Source organism: Saimiri boliviensis, chromosome 16 (genome assembly GCF_048565385.1).
Source record: "Saimiri boliviensis isolate mSaiBol1 chromosome 16, mSaiBol1.pri, whole genome shotgun sequence".
NCBI classification, from domain to species: Eukaryota; Metazoa; Chordata; class Mammalia; order Primates; family Cebidae; genus Saimiri; species Saimiri boliviensis.
This window is the reverse complement of record NC_133464.1, coordinates 38,047,975-38,072,300: the sequence shown is the minus strand read 5'-3', so window position 1 is coordinate 38,072,300 and position 24,326 is coordinate 38,047,975. Positions and strand designations below refer to the sequence as shown.

The following is a 24,326-nucleotide window of genomic DNA, read 5'->3' as shown; positions in this document are numbered from 1 at the left end:
TACTATAAAGCTACAATAATCAGGACAGTCTGGTCTTGGCAAAAGAAGAAACAAGTAGATGAGTGAAACAGAACGGAGTTCAGAAACAGACCCACATAAATATAGTCAAATAATCTTTAACAAAGGAGCGAAGGCAATCAAATGGAGCAAAGATAGTCTTTCTAACAAATGGTGCTGGAACAACTTGACATCCACGTGCAAAAAAACTGAATCTAGCCACTGAGCTTATACCCTTTTATACAAATTAACTCAAAAACAGATCACAGACCTAAATGTAAAATGTAAAACTCTAAAACTCCTAGAAAACTTAAGAGAAAATCTAGATGATTCTTGGTTCAAAGATGACTTTTCAGACATAAAAACAAAGACACAACCCAACGTAAAACCAAAGACACATAACTGATAAGCAGAACTTCATGAAAATTAAAAATTTTTGCTATGTGAATGACACTGTCAAGAGAATGAAAAGTAACAGACTGGGGAAAAATATTTGCAAAAGACGTACCTGTAAAGATTGTTATCCAAAATATGCAAAGAACTCAAAGTACAAAAATGGGCCAAAGACCTTAACAGAGACCTCACTGAAAAAGATAAAAAGATGGTAAATAAGCATGAAAAAAATGTTCCACATTATATGGTATCAGGGAAATACAAATTAAAGCAACAGTGATACAACACCACACTTAGAATAACCAAAAGCCAGAACACTGACAACTCCAAATGTTGGTGAGCATGTGGAGCAACAAGCAGTCTCATTCATTGCTGGTGGGTATGCAAAATGAAACCACCACTTTGGAAGACTGTTAGATTCTTACAAGGCTAAACTAACTCTCAGGATCCACCAATCTTTTCTTTTTTAATCCCCTCCAAGTACAAGTTCAGGGCTTAAGGATCCAGCAATCTTACTCTTCGGTATTTAGCCAAATGAGTTGAAAACTTATATGCACACATGGATGTTAATACCAGTGCTATCTATAATTGCCAAAACTATGGAGCAACCAAGGTATCCTTCCGTAGCTGAAGAGATAAACTGTGAGATATCCAGACCACTAAATATTCAGTACTAAAAAGAAATGTGTGCTATCAGCCACGAAGAGACATGAAGGAAACTTACACGCATATTGCTAACTGAAAGAAGCAAATCTGAAAAGGCTACATACTATTATGATTCCAACTACGTAATATCCTTGAAAAGTAAAATTATGAAGACAGTAAAACAATCAGTGGTTGCCAAGGGTTGGGGAGAGAGAGGGATGAATAGGAAGAGCACAGAGGATTTTCACGGCAGTGAAATCTCTTTGTATGAAATCGTAACAGAGGATATGTGCCACTGTACATTTATTAAAATGCATAGAATACATAACACCCAGCGGAAACCCTAATGTAAATTAGGAACTCTGGGTAATCACAACACCTCAAGGTAGGTTACTCATTTGTAACAAATGTACTATCCTAGTGGGATATGTTGATAATGGGAGAGGCTACATGCATGTCGGGGCAGTAGCTACTACAGGAAATTTCTACTTATTCTGCTCAACTTTACTATAAACCTAAAATTTCTTTTAAAAATAGTCTGTTCTTTAAAACACACACACAAAACATCAAGGAATACAGCTAATGCTGTCTAGAGAGAAATTAATTTTTTAATTAAAGATTAATTAGCTCAGAAGCTAAATTTAGAAGATAAAGAATATGAGGATAAACTCAGAAATGTTAAGAAAAAGACAAAGCAAAATAGAGAACAAATATACAATGGAAAGAAACAAAAGGAAATGCTTTGAAAAGACCATGAAATTGTCAAATCCCTGGTAAGATTTATCAAATAAAAAATAATGTAAAAACAATCATTATGAAATACACAAAAGCACAGGGGAGACATGAGTACAGATATGGCAAGATTAAACATGCAACAGACTACTGTGGACATCTTTGTTAAGTGCTGAACTTTGTCCCTCCAGAAACTCATATGTTGAAGTCCTAATCCATTGTGCCTCTGAGTATTCAGACTCTATTTCAACACGGGAACTTCAAAAGAGTTACTTATGATAAAATAAAGTCATAAGGGTAGACCCTACTTCAATGGCTGGTTTTCTTATAAGAAGAGGACATTAGGACACAGAAAAAAAAGACATGTGAAGCCAGAGGCTGAAGACAGCCATTTTCAAGCCAGGGAGAGGGACCTCAGAAGAAATCTACCCTGCTAAGACCTTATCTTGGATTTCTGGCCCTCAGAAACATGAGAAAATAAATTTCTGTTGTTTAAGTTATGCAATTCGTGGTAATTTGTTACACAGCCCTAGCAAACTAGTACAATCTTACCCTAATGCATTTGAAAGCTGACAATAAACCAAATACAACGTACCAAACCTGACTCAAGGAGAAACTGGAAACCTAGTCTCATTACCATTAAAAATTGAATTTTAAGTTCAAATTCTACCCACAAAAAGCCACTCATCCCAGATAATTTATAAATGGGTTCAACTAAATCCTTAAAGAGTAGATTTTGTTTATTCACATTCTTCTACACTATAGAAAAGGATTCTAACATGGCTACCAAAACCCAGTCAGAATTGTTTTAAGTTACAGGCCAATCTCACTTGTGAAAATAAATGCAAGTATCCTATATAAAATATTACTAAACACATCTCAGTGGGATATAAAATTATAATGATCAAGTTGAATAGAAAAAGCATTAAACATGTATTTATAAATTCAACAAAAACTAAATATTAAATCAAAATAAAAAGTAAAAAGAAAGTCTACCATCTCAGAGAAAAATAATTTCTATATCTTTAATCAATCCTGAATATCTACCCCATCATCCCTTCTAAAAAAGACCACCATTCAATAGAAAAATAAGCAAAAGACAAAAATAATGCCACAGAAGATGAAGTCCAAATAATCAATAAACATATGAACCATTAATGACAAAGTGCAATTAAAACTATAGTGAGACACTATTTAACACACACCGATTGACAGAACTTCAAATGTCAGCTGACAGCAACAGTTAGTAAGGATATGGTAAAATGGGACTATTAATCAGTACTGTTTAGGAACTGTTGCAGGCTGAACATGGTGGCTCATACCTGTAATCCTAGCACCCTGAGAAGACAAGACAGGAGGATCACTTGAGGCCACAAGTTCGAAACCCGGCTGGGTAACATGGCAAAACCCTGTCTCTACAAAAAATATAAAAGTTAGCAAGGCATGGTGATGCCTGCCTATAGTCCCAGCTACTCAGGGGCGTGGAGGCCAGGGGATTGCTTGAGCTGGGGCAGTGATTGCTTGAGGCTACAGTGAGCTGTTTTGTGCCACTGCACTCCAGCCTGGGAGAAAAGTGAGACCCTGTCTCAGGAAAAAACAAAAAAACAAAAAAAGAAAAAACAAAACTGTTGCAACCACATGGGAAAACAATTGGACATTATCCAGTAGAGCCAAAAATATTTCTACAATCCAGCAATTCTTCTGGGTATATATTCCAGAGAAAATCTTCTATATTTGTACCAGGACACATTTAAACGATTGTTCATAGCAGGATTGTTTAAGATAGCAAAAAGCTTAAAAAATGAAAATGTCCATTGCTGAAAAATTAATTATGGTGTAGTCATAAAATATAATTCATTTGTGGTAATAAATAATCCTAACTATATGCATCAATGTGAATGAGTATCAAAAACATCAAGTAAGAAAAGCAGATCATAAAAACATATACAGTATGGTACTATTCATGTATCTCAAAACAAAAGTAAATGAGACATAGTTTGAACATGTATTTACATATGATGAAAAGAAAGGAAATAATACAAAATTCAGGATAAATGGTTATGTCTGGAACTGATACTGTCTGAACATATACCTCGAAAGTTCGTGTTGAATCCTAATCTCCATTGTGGTGGAAATGAGGTGGTGCCTTTTAGGAAGTGATTTAGGAAGCTGCCTTGTCCCTTCTGCCATGAGAAAATGCAGCAAAGAGTAATCCCTGGCCGGACACTGAATCTGCTGGAGAGTGATATCAGACTTCCCAGCTTCCGAACTCTGAGCAATACAAGTATTTATCAATTACCCGGTCTAAGGTACTTTGTTATGGCAGCCCAGACAGATTGAGAAAGGGACTAAAAGGGGTCTTGAAAAAAAACGACTGGAAACAATCTATATTTTTTTTGTTGTTAGGTTTCTCTGTTATTATGTCTTACAACTTACATAGCCAAGACATACATATTCTATTTTATCTTCCCAATATTAAATAACTTAAAGCATCTCCCCTGTGCTTTTTCAAATAGAGTGATTAATTCTTTTAAATGGTTAAAATAAGAACTTTTGAAGTCTGATTTTAAAAAACATTAACTTCATTGACTAGGATTTGCTTTATTAAGGTGATATGCTCATAACACAATAGAAGCAATTGTTTTATTTTATTTATTTATTTATTTATTCATTCATTCACTCATTCATTCATTCTTGAGACGAAGTCTCACTCTGCCACCAGGCTGGGATGCAGTGGTGCTCACTGCAACCTCCATCTCCCAGGTTTAAGCCATTCTCCTGCCTCGGCCTCCAGAGTAGCTGGGCCTACAGAAGCATGCCACCATGCCCGGCTAATTTTTGCATTTTTAGTAAAGATGAGGTTTCACCATGTTGGTCAGGGTGGTTTCCATCTCTTGACCTCGTGATTTGCCCACCTCGGCCTCCCACACTGCTGGCATTACAGGCATGAGCCAAGGTGCCCCACCGCAATTGTTTTATTTTTAAGGCATGAATAGAAACTTAATTTGCAATACAAAAAGCACAAGAAAAAGTGGTTGAATTACTACATTCCTGCTTACCAGGTGTTCTCCAGCACCAGGTCCTCCCAGTTACTGCCTGTCAACCTTGCCTCGAACTTACTCCCTGCCTTTGTATTATTCATGCATATTCTGAATATAAACTATTGCTACTATTCTTGCTCATAATTTTGCTCTAAACTTTACTATGTGGACAAGTCCCTGATGTCCCAATTATTCACATATTTCTGTGATGTATAAAATCAGAATCCTTTTCCTCATGTTATGTTCTCTCCTTCCTAAACTCTCAATCGCCAATCCCTGAGGCCACAAAACTCTGGCCTAAGCCTGACTGGTCTGTGGCATTATAGATAGCCAAGATCCAAAATCCAGGGAGCAGAGTGTTCTCAACCACAACAGACAGCAGTAACTGAGTACCACATGAAAAAGCAAGAAAAGGCCACAATCTTGCAGGTTCTCAGAGTTGTGTGGAATTGATAAGCAGTGAATCCAGGCAGGTGGTATTCTAGGGCAGATGAGCCTTCCTCATTTGAGGATGTCCATTCAAGTGACAGCAGGGTCATCTCCTACAAGGCCGAGTCCCAGGAGCAGTGCTTCAAATGGAAATGGGAAAATCAAGGAAAGAACAGGAACCAACAAGGGTCTATAATCTAAGAACCTTGGTTGAGGAGTACGGCAAGGGGGAAGAGCTGCAAGTGAAGAGAGAAGAGGCAAGGAGAGAGTTGGTGGTGGATTAGAATTATCTCAACTACATTTCTGCATTTTCAGAACTATCTTCCCTGCAGCATTCCATCATTCTTGGGTTTGAAGAGCCATTCCAGTGGGACTCACAGGGCAGAAGGGAAGCAGCTGCCGCAAGCATCTCACACTCAGAAGGTGCAGCTCACACACACTGTCGCCGATATGCCCATTCTCCTTGCTGGCACATGGAAGCAGCTGGTCCATAGGATTTCCTTCATCAGCTTGTTTTATTCATGGGCCATGATATGTCTTGCTCAGGGAAGGGTGCCAGCTTCTTCCACAGTTCCTGGTCTCTGAAGTTGGAGGCTGATGATGAGTGAGGCTCTGTGTGGACTGGAGCATGCCCTCATGCACCCAGTGTGGCCTTCTCCTGCACTCCACACTCATCCTTCCTTCCTGACTGCTCATCCCACTGATTTCAGCTCTGGTACCAAATATATAAAAGCAACAGCTATACAAATGTGCGTAACTAGTTTCTACCATCATAGAAGGTCAAGTTCTTGTAAGTACCATATTAAACACCATTTCCCTCATTCTGTTTCTCTTTTCAAATCCTGACTGATACAGAATTTGGTACCAGAACTAGTTGCAGAAAAACAGAACACTGAAGATTCCTCCAGTTTGAAGATGAACTGTAGCTGATGCTGTTTCCCAGAAATGTTCAATATAGTGTCTCCAGTCACGTGCTCTTCCAGAATGATTCCACTCTCCCATCAAGGGGTGGAGGATATGTCCCCTCCTTTTGAATGAATGAGCTTGTCTTTATAACCACCTAGATGAACAGAACGTGGAGGAAATCACGTGGCATCAATTTCACGGATGATGCAGCTTCTGCCTAGTGTTCTCCCCACCCATCTGCCTCAGTGTGCAGCTTTTCTGTTAAGGAAGCCTTGGCCACATGAAGGCGTTGCAGCCAACAGGCTGGCTGAGAGCTAGCACTGACTGGAAATCATGTCAACAAGAGAGCCTTCATGATTTCAGCCATCAACCTTTGAACCTCAGCAGCCACTGAGTAAAGCAAGGAGACGCTGACACCACCAAGTCCTACCCAACTAAGTCACTTCAAGAGCAAAATACATACTGCTTCTGCTTTAAGCCGCTAACCTGGGATGTCTGTTTTTCAGCAATCGATGATGAAACTGAGGTTGTCACAAGATGCCTAGATTCCAAGTCTCAGTTAAAAAGGACACTCAAGAGCCCCTGGAACAGCTACCCTCCAATTTGGGTGCACGTGATTAAGAAGGGGAAAAGGGATTACTCACGGCAGAAGGGTGCAAAGCCAACAACCAGGATTATCACTGTGTGCAACATCAGAAAGAGGCTTTAAACAAGGCTCAGGGTCCCAAACCCCAGACCCTCTGTGTAACTACTATCCTCATGTTAGTTAACAATCCTGGCTCTGAGAACTCTCCATGTGTTTGCTCTCAATTTTCCAGCTTCTCATTGTCAAGTGGCCTTTCATTTTCCCCTAGATGCCAGCTATTAGCACACTGAATTAAAGGAGTCATCCCTGAGATGTGAAGCTATGAATATCACAAAAGGTCCCTCTCACAAATTTTGCCCCTTTAGACTCTCTGCTCTGCTATGTGAAGACAGATGAAAAGAAAAAGCTATACAGAACTTTTTCTCGCTTTGATAACAAAAACAATAAAAAAAAATTCCCCGGGAAAAAGTTCTTTGAAATCCAAAGGATTTCCTACACCAAAAGAGGCAACAGCTCTGCCTATCTGTTAATTCCAGTGGACTGCTGCCGGCTAGGTATTAACTAAACTTTAAACACGGCTCTGGAGCCACAGCTTCAAGAGATACATACAGCGTGTCTTAGTAAGTGTATGGGTTGTAAGTAAGTGCATGCTATCACCCCAAGGGCGTTTAACAAGACAACCAATCATGCCTCCTGAAACTAGATTTTAGTTTTATCAGATATGCTACAAATAACAACATTTGAAATAAAGGAAAATTTGTTAGGCAAAAAGGTCTGATGAATTCTAAAAGTAGTTCATCTAGATTTGAAGGCACCTAAAACCATAGCATCACCATGTGAAACTGTGGTAAACAATCTACTGTTTGCAAAAAATCAAATACATACTAGATTTTTTTACAATGGATAATTGAAATATATCACTTGCTTCATTTAGCTGCAAAATGATTTGAATGGACTTTTTCTTCCAAATGTCTCATAAGAAGGAATAAAATTATATTTTGGTTGACATAAATCATAATTTGTTTGACTATTAATGGAATTAGTAAAATGAGAATTCTTTCAAAACTCCCAACAACGTGTCTAAGACAACAGTAACATGTGCCTGCAATCATAGTCACTCATGTTCTTGAAAAACTGTGGTTGGCAGAGTAATGGCCCCCTAAAGATGTCCATGTCCTAATCCCTGATATCTGTTAGGTTACATGGCAAAGGGGAATGAAAGTCACAGATGGAATTAAAGTTGCTAATCGCCTGACCTTAGAATAAGGAGATCATCCTGGATTATCTAGGATAGCCCAAAGTAATCACAATAGTCCTTAAATGTGGAAGAGGGAGGTAGAAGGGGAGAACCAGAGAGATGGTAGTACCAGAAGGACTCTGCCCAAAGCTGCTGGTGTTGAATGGACCAAGGAACCTGCGTAGGCCCCGGAGTCCAGTAAGGAAATGGATTTGGCCCTAGGACCTCCAGAAAAGAACATAATCCTCCCAATACTTTGAGGTTAGCCCAATAAGACCACTGGATTTTTGACAACCAGAACAGCAAGATAAATTTGTGATTTTTTCAAAACCACTAAGTTTGTGGTAATTTGTTACAGTTAACTCGCTTGCTCTAACAGCACATAAATAGTTGAAGCAGCATGTTAAATATGAAAAATCCACTGATTCTTAAATTGATCAGATATGCTGAAAGACTGATTATGTGTAAGACACAAGAAAATCACACTTCTTGAGTCAATAATTATTATTAAATAAAATTCTTTAGAGAAGTAAGAAATCAATTCTCCCCTAACATCAGCTTGAGACAGAAAGCTGCCTTATTAAAATAGCATACAAATGTTGATACATAAAACTATATAGATATTATACCTCAATAAATGATTTTAATAATCAATTACTATGCTGATATAACACTATAATGTTCTCATAAATCTAAAAATTTTAACTGAAATACTATTTGAAAGATACTCAATATCATTTTCATGATCACTGAAAATGTCTGGTAAAACATATAAATTACTTTGGTAAGGTAATCTAAATAACTTAGCTGAAGAATCACTACAGTCAAGTGGCCAGAGAATGAAAATGTGTAAACACGAAAGAGAAAAATCAGAAGGGAGGGAGCAAAAGTGGCAGGGTGGGGCGGGAGAGGGAGAGGCAGAGAGGAAGTGGGGGGAGAGGAAGTGAGGAGAGGAAATTGGAGGAAGAGAGAAGTGGGAGAGGAGAAAGATAAAGTGGGAGACGGGGGTGAGAAAGCGGAGGGGGAGAGAAGATGGGGGCATAGGGGAAATGGGGGAAGAAAGTGAGGAGCAGAGAGGAAATTAGAGAGGGGAGACAGGAGGTAGGAGAGGGGAGAGATGAGGTGGGAGGGGGAGAGAAAGGTGGGGAGAGGAAGCAGAGGAACTGCAGGAAGAGGGAGTGTGGAGAGGAAAAGAGAGTGAGAGAAGGAAGGAGAGGAAGGGAGAAAAATGAGCATCAACAGATTCTGGCTGAAACGTAAGTCTTTGACTTGCGTTTGTTATTTCAAATACTGTCTAAATAAAGGTGTCATTTCCGGAGTCTCCCCTCCGCTTCTATGGCACAGCAGTGCCCCTTAGGAGAAGGGCTTCTGTCTTCCTTTCTTCTGCCACTTCCAGTAGACCCACTGCAATCACTGATTATCACACATTTAACTTCAGGAGGAAATTTTGCCAGGGACTTTTGTGCCCAAAGAAAAAAATACGTACTTTTGCATTTGCTAAGATTTTTTCCTAAGCTAACTTTTCTTGGTTGCTCCCATTTTTTCCAGTCAATGTCATCCTGTGAATTCAAGGTCTAGCTCAAATGTCACTTTATATGTGAAGCCTTCCAGAACCCACATCCCAATTCCCTGGCTCTAATAAATGTATATGGCACCAATCACATAAAATTGTAGTAGCTTATTTGAGATGATGAAGTCTTCAAGGCAGGGTCTAAATAGAATTTGTCTTTGTAGCCCAGTGTCTAACAAATAATAAATGCTAAATATATGCCTGCAACACTATAGGACAGAAGTTGCCAACATTCTGTAGGTGAACCAACTACCACAGCATATCCATTGTTATTTCCTCCAAGAGAACTGGCCATGATTCTATTCTTTATCAACACCGGGTATAACAATTTGGAAGTCCCCAGTCAGGCCCAACACCAGAAGCTGCCATGTAAGTAGAACACCTGGACCCCATCCCAGCATGCTGTGCAGTCAAAGGAAATAAAATATACAAATACTGATCTAAGTAGCCAATTTCCCTAAAGCCACACGGACTATACTCTAAACACAACTAACACAGCTTAAAATGCAGCTATTTTAATGAGCACTAGTCACTATCAGGCAATATGCAAATGATTTAGAATTTTTTTCTCATTTAACCTTCACAACAATTTTACAAAGTAGAAACTATTACTGTTATTGCCATATCACAGACACAGCAGCTGAGATACACAAAGCTGAACACTGACAGAACCAGGATTGAATACAGGCAATTTGAATACAAAGCCATTTTTTTAAACACTACAGCAAGTTCGATACTCTCCATGTGCCCCTTAAATCCATTTAAAAGTTTACTTATTCAAAATGGCAGTGTAAAGGCATTTTGTACAGCTTTCTTTTTTAACCCACTGAAAATGAGTAAAGCAAATTAAAAAAAACCCAAAACAAAAAACTCCACCTTTAGTGAAGGTAAAAAGTCACAAACTCAAATTCCCAATCAAAGCACACCTGTCAAATACCGTGAAATGTGAGAAGCTACTGGGAGATGATATACAGCTCCTCAATCTTCAGACAAAACACAGAATTCCCTAAAAGTAAAAATCATAGTTACACAAGACCTATCCAGTGACCCTTTGATTAGAACAGCCATCAGACACAATCAAGTGAATACAGATCAATATCTCAGAAAGCAGAGAAAGGGTTGTTAAAAGAACAAACACACAGGCACAGCCTTTTGTGGAGCCCAGCTCCCTCATGAAGGGGTTCTACTAGATGTGGTGGAAAGAAGGAAAACAGGAGCCTTTCACATAAGGGGCACTGCCGTCCCAACGGAAGCAGAGTAAAGACTGGAAATGACATCCTTATTTAGACAGTATTTGAAATAAACTCAAGTCAAAGATTTGCACTCACTAGCTCATACGCAAATCACCAGTGCCCCTGTTCGTACTGTGCTTTGGCAAACACTAGCCCCATTTAAAGAGAGGTGACACTCAGGGAGAGGCCAGAAGAGAACTGTAGGTAAAGGCAGCAAATACCAAAAGCCAGAGAGAAATGTAAGCAAGAGGCCAATGAAGAACAATCACAGGAAAAACAACTCAAGCAAACAGATGAAGAATTTAGACAAATATCTCTTCATAGACTCCAAAAAATTATAAAAAGTACAGACAAAAGTTTATTTAAAAGAAAGAATTTCAAGGCAGATGTACAAGTGTAGGTTCAGGAAGTACAAGGGTTCATGTGATACAATAATAGATAACTAATAGAAATGAAAACAAGTCAGCACATCTATGAAATACTACAGAGATGAAAAGCTACTTTGGGAACAAAAATGTAAAGAATTTAACTGAAAATACAGTTTTTAAAAAAGTTTAATTTGAAAGCACATTGAGTGAAACTAAAAAGTTAAAGGTGAAGGCTACAGATAAGAAAAATCAAGGAGAAACATCACACATATTTTCAGGGTTACTAAAGAACAAAACAGTGTACTTTAAATATAATTTTAAAGCCCCTTGTCATAAAAACAGACTCTACTTCTCAGAGATTAAGAGCAATATCCAAGAAAAAATGATACAGAATGACAAAAATTAAGACAATCGATGAAGTTCCGAACTTTCAGGTTTAAAATAAATTGTTCATTAGCATCCTGGACAAAAAAGCAAAACAAGAACAAGTGAAAAGATGAGTTTGATTCAACCTTCACAATGACACCAAATGATGGATGACGGGGAAGCCATGTCTCCATATTTCTGAGAAAAGTAATAATACTACATAGCTTTGATAATTATAATTAACAATCAGAAAATAAATGTGAATAATTTTAAAAGAATAGTAAAACACAAAAAGGAAAAAGGGAATCCAGAAGAAACTTTGTTAAATTTCCCATTGTTCTAACAAAAAGTCTAAAGATTCTATTTAAAATTAAATTCAGTCATTTCAAAAAACAGAATTCAAACTTTGGAGGTGTTTTTTCTTTTTAACTGTTTAGTAATAATATCATTTTGGTAAAAGGAAATTAATATGAAATTAATCAATTCCTTCAGCTTAAATTCAATTCCTTTTTATTCCACTGGAAGCAAACTAAAAAAATACTCTTTATAAGAGATGCAAAGTATAAATATAATCTTATTGTAATAAAGCCGTGTCTAATTATTTGTATGTGCGTACATGGAGATGCTATAAGCAATGTTCACCAAATGTGAACAAAAGGTAAGAAGCAAGGAGATGATGGGGCTCTGCATGCTTTAATGGTTTTAAAATGAGCAATGCATCATCTTTCCAAATAATCAAGTTATTTTTCTCCTTCAGTAATTCCGTAATTTTCCCCAAATCTCTGTATATCATTTTGTTCCCATTTCCCAGATACGTGAGATACCCAAAATTGAAGTGACTTGACAGAAAAAAGAGTGACCCAATTCAAGACAATATTTTAATAAATACTGTGATACACCTACTAGCTGGTATCATTATCAAGTTTATTGATGTGGCTCAATAAAAACTTTTAGTATAATTATATATGCTTGGAAATAGGATGAATGCAACAGGAACTAAGAAATTCCAAGGCTTATTCAACATAACAGTAATGCAGCCAACCAAGTCTTACAGAAGGTGGCCAGGCACCAAGTACATGTTAGAATTAATGACCTTTGAGGGCACTTCCATTTCTGAAAATGTCTGACTTTGTGATGTGAAATCATACAATGTCATGAATCTCTCTTATGCTAAAGAAAAAAAAAAAGCTTTAAATCTTTTTTGACAAATATGTCCTTTTTTTCACACCCAGAGCAACTCTTGAAATAGGCAGGACAGGTGTTACTAGTTCCTCTTTGCAGATGAGAAAGTTAAAATTCACAAAGGAGAGGGCAGTGGGTTCCCAGATCAAACAGAGATAATTGCAGAGCTAAGGCCTGTCTCTTTTCGAGACCACTTCTATTGTCCAGGCAAGGACTCCACATACACTTACAGCAGCCAATGCTAACAATCCATTTCATTTACATTAATTGCAGCTTTTGGAGCACCTATGCCTACTTAGTTCAAAATGTGAGAAAAGCTGGAATGCTGCAATTACAATCCTTCTATCCTGTGCGAAGAAGGATCCTTGGAACTTGGAAATGAAATTTAAAGCAACCACAAGCTATACGAACATCAATATGAAATAAACCCTTTTTGTGTGGCATGAAATCGCTCACAGAAAGGCTTGCTCTTGTTCTCTTGGTTTCCAAATGCATGAAGTAAAAGTCACCCCACTAATGCTGGGTGGTTAGGCAGCTGTTCATCAGAGGTAGTCACAGAGCAAAGTTTTAATGTGAACTCTGATAAGCTGGACTAATGTATCTGTGGCATGGGGTACGTTCTGAACACCTGCTCTAAGCCAGCTGCTGAGAAGCTCTGGGTAAACATACTGAAATGGCTGGGGGTAAGAAAAACAAGGCAAAGCAAGAAGCGAGGTCCACCACAAACCACCATATTCACAGAGAGGACAACTGTAGAAAAACATTGAAGTGTGTATCCACCAGATTTTATGCTGGTATTTGTGAGCAAGAAATAATGGTCAACTGGAAAGTTTTTAGAATTTATTTCTTTTTTAAAGGCTGATGACAAAGGGACAAATCCAAGTGGAATGAAGCTGAGTAAATGAAGTAACTTAAAAATGAAGTAAAGAAAAACTTAATGCAAAGTAATGCAAAGGTTTTTTGTTTTTGTTTTTTTGGTTTTTTTTGGAAAGGGCAGATGAAAACTGCTCCTGAAAGTAAAACTCTCAGTATGGACACAATAGAAATTTTATGAAACCCAAGTAGTCTATTTAAATTTTAGAACCTAAGCAGAAAGGCACAGCATGATATTCCGTGGCTCTTGGCAGGATTTTGTCACAACTGGCAAACTGGAAATGTACAAAATAGTTTTAAAAGCCATATTCAAATCCCTTTTCAATTATGTATGCTATGGCAATATAGCTTCCACTGACATTTTTAAAACTTCCTCTTAATATTGACCTTGTCAAAGTATTTGAAATATAAAGATGAATTTTCAAACTCTGCAATTTTTTCCCTGAATCAGACTTTGTTAAAACTGACAGCATCTGATTCAAGCGGACTTAAAAGCAAGTATCAATGTATCCTCTGTTCAAAGGCATCTACAACAGATAAAATGTATTTAAAATTATTTTTAAAAACACAGCAGTGAGGCTGGGCACAGTGGCTCAAGCCTGTCATCACAGCCCACTGGGAGGCCAAGGTGGGAAGATCACTTGAGGTTAGGGGTTTAAGAGCAGCCTGGCCAACATGGTGAAACCTCGTCTTTACCAAAAATACAAAAAATTAGCTGGGTGTCATGGCATGCACCTGTAATCCAGCTACTTGGGAGGTTGAGGCAGGAAAATCATTTGAACCTGGAAGGTGGAGGTTGCAGTGAGCCAAGATCGTGCCACTGCACTCCAAACTGGGTGACAGAGCAAGACTCTGTCTCAATGGGACAAACACATTAAATGAAATACTCACTGCTCCTTTCTCCTTAAAGACTTTTGAACTCATGAATTATGAGCTATAAGGCACAATTGTTCAGAATGAATCACATATATTACAGTCAATCATAATATTTTCAGGGTTTATCTTCAGGGTAACTAGTAACACAATGATCCTTTTTGCTATCATCTTCAGTTGTCATAATAAAAATTAGTTACAGAATAATGACACTGCCAAAATTTATAAACTTAAAAGCTAACACTGTAACACTGATCTTGTCAAGCATAAAAATTTAATGACAATTGAACAAAAATAAAGAAATACTATCTCAACATCATTTATAAAGGAAAGGGATAAATACATTTTGCATGATAAGAACATTTCCATGTTTATATAGAGAAGAGGCAAGAAAATTTAAATTTACTAACTTTACCACTCTAGTGTTAAGAAATACATAAAATTTTTAACTTTACTGTATAAATGGAATTATCAGTGGTGTGCTGGAGCTAGCTTATCCCCAGCTCATGAGAGCCAATTTTTGAATTTTAAGGAATCTTGCAAGGCAGTTGGTAAGCATCTAAACCAGCCATAGTGGGAATAATTACCCCACAGGAATTGACAAACACTGCAATCAGGCCTCTCCTCTCCCCTCCTCCTCCCAGAGACTCACTTTACTAACACACCAGAGATCCACATACGAATACGTCCACAGCATAGTTAATCCTCACAGAGTGAATGCACCCACACAGGCAACACTGGGGTCATGAAAAAGAACATTACTGATACCTGCAGAAGTCTCCCTTGAACTGTATCTGAATCGATATCCCTCCACAGGACCAAACACTTTACAAATACTAGAAAGGAGCAATTTTACCAATGAGGATGGAAGAAGACAATTTTAAGTGAAAGATAAAACCTCGAAAATCACTTGTAAGTAACTGTGGAGGTAGGCTGGCAAAAAAGACATGGCAAGATGTGTATTGATTTGGAAGCAGCAAGAGTAACATGGGAAGGAAAATACGAAATCGTATTGCTCAGCAGCTACATGAGGAATTATGAGGCACAAGTCACTGTGTGAGACCTGTTCCGTGTAAGACCCTATTTATAAAATAGAGCTGGTTTACCATATTGTAATTCTCTTAGTGTCACCTATTATTTTTACATTATAACCAGTAGGAACTACAAGAAAATCTCAAGTAACTACCACAAATACGGTAATGCCCTTACCTTATTTGGTGACTGTTGAAATTCACAGCCCCCACCCACTTATTCATACTGTATTTGTAGGAAACCAAATATTAAAGTTTTACATGATGATCCTACTTCGATGAGGAAAGCAGAGACTTCAGGGGCAGAGGACTGCAATTGACAGCAATCATGAACCATATGGCGCTGGTATTAGAAGTATGTTTGTAGAAAACTGATGTATATTAAACAAAATCTGGCTTCTTTTTTTGTACCAGTGATCAGTTGCATCAAGCGGTTTTCCATTTTTTAATATTCATCTGAAAGCTGATTCTTAAAATACCAGCTTAAGTTCTGGAAAAGAATAACAGCTAGACTTGCAGACAAAAATGGGGAGTTGCTTCCATATAATCTTTTTAAGAAGCTAAAAAGAAAAATTACATTTTACAGATAGATATGCACATATAAGTACAGACGTCTGTCTCATATTCAGACAAGGAAATACTCTAATGAGAATAAACTGCCCAAAAGTCATGCTCAAAGTAGCAATATTTTCAATGCAATTTTAACATCCGACTAACCAACCTTTATTGTTTTTCTCTTCCTATGGATATTCATTCATCCATTTGTTCTTAGAGTCACATTGATCCTGCAAGAAAAACACAAAGACAAATGATGAAAGTTCTACAAGTTGATGTTATTTCTCCCTTAGGGGAAAAAATACATCTTGAATCTACAGTTCCTTAAGCTCATGATCAGTACAGCTGAGGCCTAACTTTTCTTCAGTTACATGTTGTTGGCCTGCTCTTCAGCAGCCATGAAAGGGCAAAATGCAGTAGAGGAAAAAGTACCAGCTATGACACTAGGACAAGATCCTGGGCACAAGACAATGAAGACCTAGACAAAGATGAAGGAGGAAGAGCGGAGGAGAGTATAGAGAGATGCATCAGAGAAAGACAAATGGGGAGAAAAGGGCAAAAACAAAAACAAAAACAAAAACAAAAAAGGTTTATAAGTAAATTGACTCTATAAAAGAGAAGCTCAAAATACTCAAATTGGAACACTTGGCTTCATTATTCTTAGAAATGAAGAGATTTAAAATAATGCTGTTTTACTGAGGAAAAGGTAATTTCTTTAACAGTTGTTACAAATGTGCAGAATAATGAATACAAATAAATTTGGTGGCTCCTTGTCAGCCAGTATCCAACTAACTTTAAAAAAATTGATCTAAATTAATCTATATCCCTTCTTTTAAAAATTAAATATAAATTAAATACTTATCTGGTTTTTAAAGGGTCCAAAATCTCCAGAACCACCTGGATCTCACCAAATCATTAAACATTATTGAATTGGGGAGTTCTGATAGACCATTTGCCCTCTTTGGATATATCTTACAAGTCTTCCTATTCTCTCTCAGCATTATGTTACTTGCTTCAGAATTTCCATTTCATGAGGCAAATTTTCTTTGGCATTCAGTTGAGCCAGCTTATTAGGCACAGTTGACTTTATTTTTCATTTGGAATTACACTCAAGAGGGGACACGCCCTAGAATTCTCAGCAGCGCCCATTCTGTGCCAATGTCTATGGGCTGTAGCACTGGGCCTGGTTTCCTGTGTATGTTTCCATACATTTGAAAAGAACTCGCTCACTTATAAAGGCCTTAAATGAAATGCAGCAGCGTTCACGAGCTCCATGGGCTTGACTAGTGAAGAAAACTGGCCTTTAATTTTAGTCTACTTTTAAATATATATGTCTCTCTGGCTATAACAATGTCTCAAAACACATCTCCTAATACGCACTACAGCTTTTACCAGGCATGCTATTAAAAAGGCAATGCAATATTTTAATATTACAGTGGCAGACTAAAAACATTCTATTGAAATTCAAAGTATAAAATTCTTCTATTTAACATGATTAAACCATAACATGGTATCCTTTGAAATACTTTTAAAAAGTCACCTAAGACACAGTGTTCTCAAACATGTTTTGTTCTTTCTAGTCTTCAAAATATATTTAATCCAATCAGTTCCAACTTCTTAGCAGAATGTTCAAGGTACGTCAAACCTGGCTCATTATTTTTCAGAGTAGTTCTGTAATTCTTTTCATTTAATGTGCCATAGGCATTTTCTCATAGGCTTAATCCAAAAATTTGTAATACTCCACTGAAGGAATCTATCATTATTTACTACTTAACTTTTGCCTTATAATTTGTGATTTTTTATTACAAATCACACATAAACACCCTTCCATGTAAATTTGGTGTGCACCAGTGTCTCTGCTAACCTGAATGATGCTTTTATGCAACTAGAAAGGATGCCCCTCCGAACAGACACAGACAGACTCCAATCAGAAACAGGGCAGGGTCTGGCAAGCAGAGGTCACTGGAAACTATAACCACCACTCACCCAGGTAACCTCATCCTATACTATTGCACTTAGCTGTACCAACTTACACTCCCACCAAGAGAAGACATGTTGTGCCATTCTCATCTTTGTTTCCCAATACACACAGCAGAGAGCCCAACAAATTTTAGGAGACCAGTAAATGTTTGTTAAATGAGTAAAGTTAATGATGAGAAATGGAAGAAAAAGCAAATAAAGCAAACTTCTTCTGCATCAATTATGCAGATAATTCTTACCCAGGTAACTTAACCCTTAGTTATATAATTTGTATTTTTAGATACAGTCTACAAACTAAAACAAACATTAAATTATGTGAACTATACATAACTATACATATCATATATGTTTACAGCATGTGGGGATTGACAAAATATTCCAGTGCTACCACTTTTGTTATTGCTTTTGTTTTTTTTTTTGAGATGGAGTCTCACTGTAATGCCTAGGTTGCTATGCAGTGGCACGATCTTGGCTCACTGCAACCTCTGCCTCCCAGGTTCGAGCGATTCTTCTGCCTCAGCCTTTCAAGTAGCTGGGACTACAGGCGCGTGCCACCATGCCTGGCTAAATTTTTGTATTTTTAGTAGAAACAGGGTTTCACCGTGTTAGCCAGGATGGTCTCGATTTCCTGACTTCATGATCCATCTGCCTCAGCCTCCCAAAGTGCTTGGATTACAGGTGTGAGCCACCTCACCTGGACAATGTTATTACTTTTTTTTGAAAGCAGTTCTGGACTGGGGGTGGTGGCTCATGCCTGTAATCCCAGCACTCTGGGAGGTCAAGGGAGGCAAATCTCTTGAGCCCAGGAGTTCAAGAACACCCTGGGTCAAGTGCGGTGGCTCACACCTGTAATCCCAGCACTCTGGGAGGCCGAGGCAGGCGGATCATGAGTTCAAGAGATCGAGAGCATCCTGGCCCACATGGTGAAACCCTGTCTCTAGTAAAAATATAAATAAATAAATTAGCTGGGCGGTGGTGCGTGCCTGTAGTCCCAGCTACTTGGGAGGCTGAGGCAGGAGCATTGCTTGAACCAGGGAGGCAGAGGTTTCAGTGAGCCAAGCTCACGCCACTGCACTCTAGCCTGGCACCTGGCAGTGACAGAGCAAAACTCTAACTTAAAAGAAAGGCCTGGACAACATGGTAAACCCCGTTTCTACTAAAAATACAAAAATTAGTCAAGCATGGTGGCGCATACCTATTGTCCCAGCTACTCGGGAGGCTGAGGTGGGAGGATCACCTGAGTTCAGGAGGTTGAGGCTGCAGTGAGCTGAGATCACATCACTGCACTCTAGCCTGGATGACAGAGTAAGACCCTATCTCAAATTTTAAAAGAATAAAATAAAGCAGTTCTGTGAGTTGATCATATGAACTATTTTAAGATCCACTTGACAAGGATGATGAAACTGCTCAGAGGTAAATTTTATAACCAAGGTAACAAGTTAGATAATGTCAAGATTCTTATGAAACCCCTGCCTTAGTCCCAAATCTTACTGCATGGCTCTTTGTGGTTTGCCATACCACCTATGTTTGCAAACTTCAACAATTTAAATGTGTAATTCTGTATGTTTTAAAGCAGGGGAGAGCCTGTTACAAAACAAGTTTTTGCTTTCCATCCAATTCAGGCTCCTAAAAGAAGGTTCAAGATTCATCTCTCGCCTTTTAGATCCCCCCTCACCCATGCTTTAAAAGTGGCACAAATGAAGGTTAGAGATGAGGACACAGATTAGAGTTGAGAAGACCTGCTGTCCTTAGTCTCACCTCTGTCATCTTCTGGCTGTGTGAACTTCAGCAACTCATTCAACCTCTTTGATGCCCAGTTCTCTTCTCTAAGAAGCAAGGATAATAATAATACCTGTTTATCTACCTTGCCTACTCTAATTGCAGTAATGTTTATACAGCAATCTGTAAAATGTTAAATGTCATACCTGTGAGAATTACCACTCTTTAATCAACAGCCTAGATATTGAATAGGAAAAAAAAAAAAAGATTTATCTAAATGGAGGCCACAAGATAGAACAGATGCATATCTCATTTTATTCATGCTAAGGGGCCTTTGGTTTTTCCCCTCAAATCCCTATCAAAAACAAGCCATGATATAAAATAGGAAAATGGCACATTTCCAGTAACAGTTAATAGCTCATCAATTTCCGAATTAAATTTACTTAGCTCTGCCAAATAGGTTTCTGAAATTATCCAGTAAATCTCCCCAAAGCACAGAAGTTTTAAAGGCCAGTGGCCTCATCAAAATGCTCATCATGCATGGTTTTGGTCCTCATTTTCCTGGCTTCAAAAATGTTTCTCAACTGTCATTCGGTGAAGAAAAGCAAAGGATTGGCAGCTTATTTCAATGTGACAAACCTGAAAAATGACAAGGCATAAAATACTATACTTTTGAAAGTATTTTAGGTTTACTTTTTTTTTTTTTTTTTTTGAGACGGAGTTTCGATCTTGTTACCCAGGCTGGAGTGCAATGGCGCGACCTCGGCTCACCGCAACCTCCGCCTGCTGGGCTCAGGCAATTCTCCTGCCTCAGCCTCCTAAGTAGCTGGGATTACAGGCACGCACCACCATGCCCAGCTAACTTTTTGTATTTTTAGTAGAGACGGGGTTTCACCTTGTTGACCAGGATGGTCTCGATCTCTCGACCTCGTGATCCACCCGCCTCGGCCTCCCAAAGTGCTGGGATTACAGGCTTGAGCCACCGCGCCCGGCCAGGTTTACTTTTAAACCAAAATATTGCTGCCTAGAACCATGAATAAATACTCATGGTTTTAGAGAAGAGACTGGAGAAATTCCAGTTACACTTGTTTCTCTTTAGTAGCTTCAAGCAATAGACAATGATTTTTAAATTATTCACTTTCCCTTTTTCTGTCTTGAAATTTCCACATATGATCATTTGAGTTCCTTTATAATTCAAGACAGTACACCCTGGACAACAGAAGTGACCTTGGCCATAATGAAAGTGAATGCTATCTACTTTAACAAATAAGCAGTTACTCTGTAATAATTACCTCAGAGTACAGGCATTATATTATACTACAGTACCAGATTGCTTGCTCTTCATCACATCTTAAATGATCTATTATGTTCTCAGTCTTTAAAGGTTAGTGTTTAATACATTTTAAATACTCAGGATCTATAAGTATACTTGTTGCTAGATCCTCTGAGAATCCCTTTGTGTATCTTTAAATAGAGACAGAGACTCACACTAGACATCCAACTAGTCAGGGATTCTACTCTCTGCTCAAAGGTAATTTAGTTGCTCTGTTTCGAGCAAATTGAATAGTGGTGTTGGTATAGCAATCTTATTTGGAATTCTGTCTTCTAGATTCAGGTTGACAAATCACTGCTTCATTAGTTATGATCCTGTATTTTCCAGCACTGATTTTAAAAATCAGCTATTAAAGGTTTATATACATATTCAGTTCAGTTACCATAATTTTTAAAGCCAACTAGGGAACTCGACAGGCAGGCTTTGTCCATGTCAGTCTGTGATGTTATGTAACAGGTCCAGGCCTGCCTTGCTCTGCGCATCAAGGTTTCTACCATGTAAGTTTCTTTTTCTCTACTTCAAGTTATTTCTGTTTCATCTGTCAGAGTGAGTTATCTTGGGAACTAAAAATATTTGAAGGTTAATCTAAATATTTCTGGAGATAAATGCAAATCTAAGTGCTACGTTTTCATAGCTATTTTGACTAAAAATGAAAAGTAGCTAAAGATACAAAGAAGAATGCTTGTTGCTAGGTGACAGGTGACACCTACTGTATCTCTTTTGAACTTGTACAGATTGACACATCTTACGACCAAGAAGAGGCACACGAATTTCCACTGGACACACATAATTCTCTACAGAGAAGCAAACTAGAGTTTTTAAATACAGGCCGCAGCTAGCAAATCATGGCTATAGGAACAGAGATGCCTCTCATGATAGGAGAGAATAGTACTTTACTTTCCACTTCAGGTACACATTTTCTAAGTAAAGTCTACATATGAAACACATTTAACTTTCACAATTCATAATTAAACATTAAAAGGTGATAATAGACATCATTTCAATTAGGGTGGGTGGAGTCCATAAAGAAGGCATTATTCTCCTATAAGTAATCCAATGCTCACTAAATTTAGTAACACAAGATCATCATAGTAAAGATCTCCTAAGTTAAAAAAAGAAAGCACAAAAAACTTCCAAGTAAGATTTCATGGAAATATTTTATAATGACACACCTATTTTATAGCATATATCCCTTCCTCCAGAAAAAAACCCAGGCACAAAGTTCTACCCTCTCTCCTTTGACTCATCAGGAAATCCAGATGACAATACAGAAGTTTCAGAAACTCCATTATATCCAGCAGGTCAGGATTTCACATGAACAAATGGCATATTCCACTCCATCTGAGAAAGGCTGTGATGCCATTGTGGAAAAGATCCAGCTTTAAAAGCCAGATGAGCCGGGCGCGGTGGCTCAAGCCTGTAATGGCAGCACTTTGGGAGGCCGAGGTGGGTGGATCACAAGGTCAAGAGATTGAGACCATCCTGGTCAACATGGTGAAACCCCATCTCTACTAAAAATACAAAAAAATATTAGCTGGGCATGGTGGCACGTGCCTGTAACCCCAGCTGCTCAGGAGGCTGAGGCAGGATAATTTCCTGAACCCAGGAGGCGGAGGTTGCGGTGAGCCGAGATCGCGCCATTGCACTCCAGCCTGGGTAACAAGAGCGAAACTCCGTCTCAAAAAAAAAAAAAAAAGCCAGATGAAGGAACATCAGCCTTAACAGTTGGGGGTAATGTGACCTGGGGCAAGTTGTTTCCATTTTACATGCGCCCTTTGCCTCTTATTAAACTGGTATCATAAACTCTCCCTCCACCTTTTTTTTTTTAAGCTAAGAATATTTAAAAGGGAATGTATATACCAAAATGTCTGGTACATATCGGGTATTAAAGAAATGTCACTCCTATTTCTACTCCCTACGTTTATAACCAAGTGCCCAACCCCTTTTCCACTTCCGCTTTCCTGAAAACTAGGGAAAGCTATGACATACCTGATACAAAGTTATACTTCCTCAATATCACCTTCAGCCATACTTGCATGTTTCTTATAGGAAAGCCCTGGGATCCACAGGAAATGGAATCTACACCCTAGGATCTCACAGTATAGTGCTCGTAATTCCGCCATTAAGAAAATTCAAAGATGCAATAGCCAGTAATGCAATATGAGAAAGGAACTTCAGAGGTCAGTAGTAAGCCATATTCAATAAAGATCCCCTTGGAATTCTGTTCATTGCGTAAGTTGATTTAAAATACTTCATTTATAAAACACTTTCCCATTTACAGCTTTACATTTCCCTGAAATTATGCTTCCATGCAAGGATTCTTCACTATTTAAAACAGCAGATACTACTACAGAAAGTAAAGTTTAAGAACTAAGGTCCCATTTGGAGCAGGGTACGCCTCAAAGCTTGAGCAGTCACTTAACAACAAAGATCACTGGATAAACAGCCCATTTTCAGAGGGAGAAGGTAAAGCAAAAGCACACTGACATGGAAATTACTCTTTTAATCTGTTTGCAGCTTCCATTCCATTACACCCTATCATTCTATGCACCCAGAGAACAAATAAGCCTTTAAGAGAAAGTAACCATAGCAAATGAATTAAACATTTATTTTACATATATTGTATTCAATATAACAGGTTGAAAAGTAATTTATGCTACACTCAGCTTCAAGTGTAATTGCCATTTTATCAGGACTGCATAGTCAAAAATCTGATTTGTACTGCAAAGGATTGACAAGATGATTAAATTTTGTCTTTGTATGTCTAATTTATGTGATGTAAATTGTAACAAAATATAAACATGTGCCATTTGGACGTGCACGTAAGTACCATAAGTACTACCACATGTAGTGATGCATTCTGCCAAAAGTAACTTGGCCACACACACATTTGCACTGCCAGAAGAAGAACACTCACATCCTTCTCTTAATCCTATCTATCGGAATGCATTTTTAACTATCATGTTGAAGATGTTAAAATCTTTGGGGTTTTGAGAGGTTGGTGGAAGGAAGGGAAGAATAGGGTGCCCATTTAGGCAGTAATCTCCAGTTTATTTCACGGCACTATATGTAAAATGTAGCTGTGTGATTTATACATAGAATTCCAAATCAAAAATTTTGAAAGCAACTGAAAATGAAATCATACGCGTATTTGCTACCAAGTACAAATGCATAGTTCACACAGCCTAAGAATTTCTCTACCACTTCCCTTCATTTGGTGTTGTTTGAACACAGCTAGCTACAGGACATTGTGGGGTAAACAGTTTAAAAAGTTTTAG

The 24,326-nt window shown here is 38.1% G+C and overlaps 1 protein-coding gene across 15 annotated transcripts in view; it reads right to left on the bottom strand.

Moving 5' to 3' along the window:
• KLF12 (KLF transcription factor 12) overlaps window positions 1-24,326 on the bottom strand; it is a 466,131-nt gene that overhangs the window by 297,669 nt on the left and 144,136 nt on the right. For 13 of the 15 annotated variants that reach the window (XM_074387618.1, XM_074387613.1, XM_074387611.1 and 10 more), the window contains one exon: window positions 16,183-16,246. The exons of the other annotated variants lie outside the window; for them this stretch is intronic. In XM_074387618.1, the coding sequence (XP_074243719.1) occupies window positions 16,183-16,215 (33 nt within the window). In that variant the 5' untranslated portion in view covers window positions 16,216-16,246. The remainder of the gene's footprint in view (window positions 1-16,182; window positions 16,247-24,326) is intronic. 15 annotated transcript variants of the gene reach the window in all.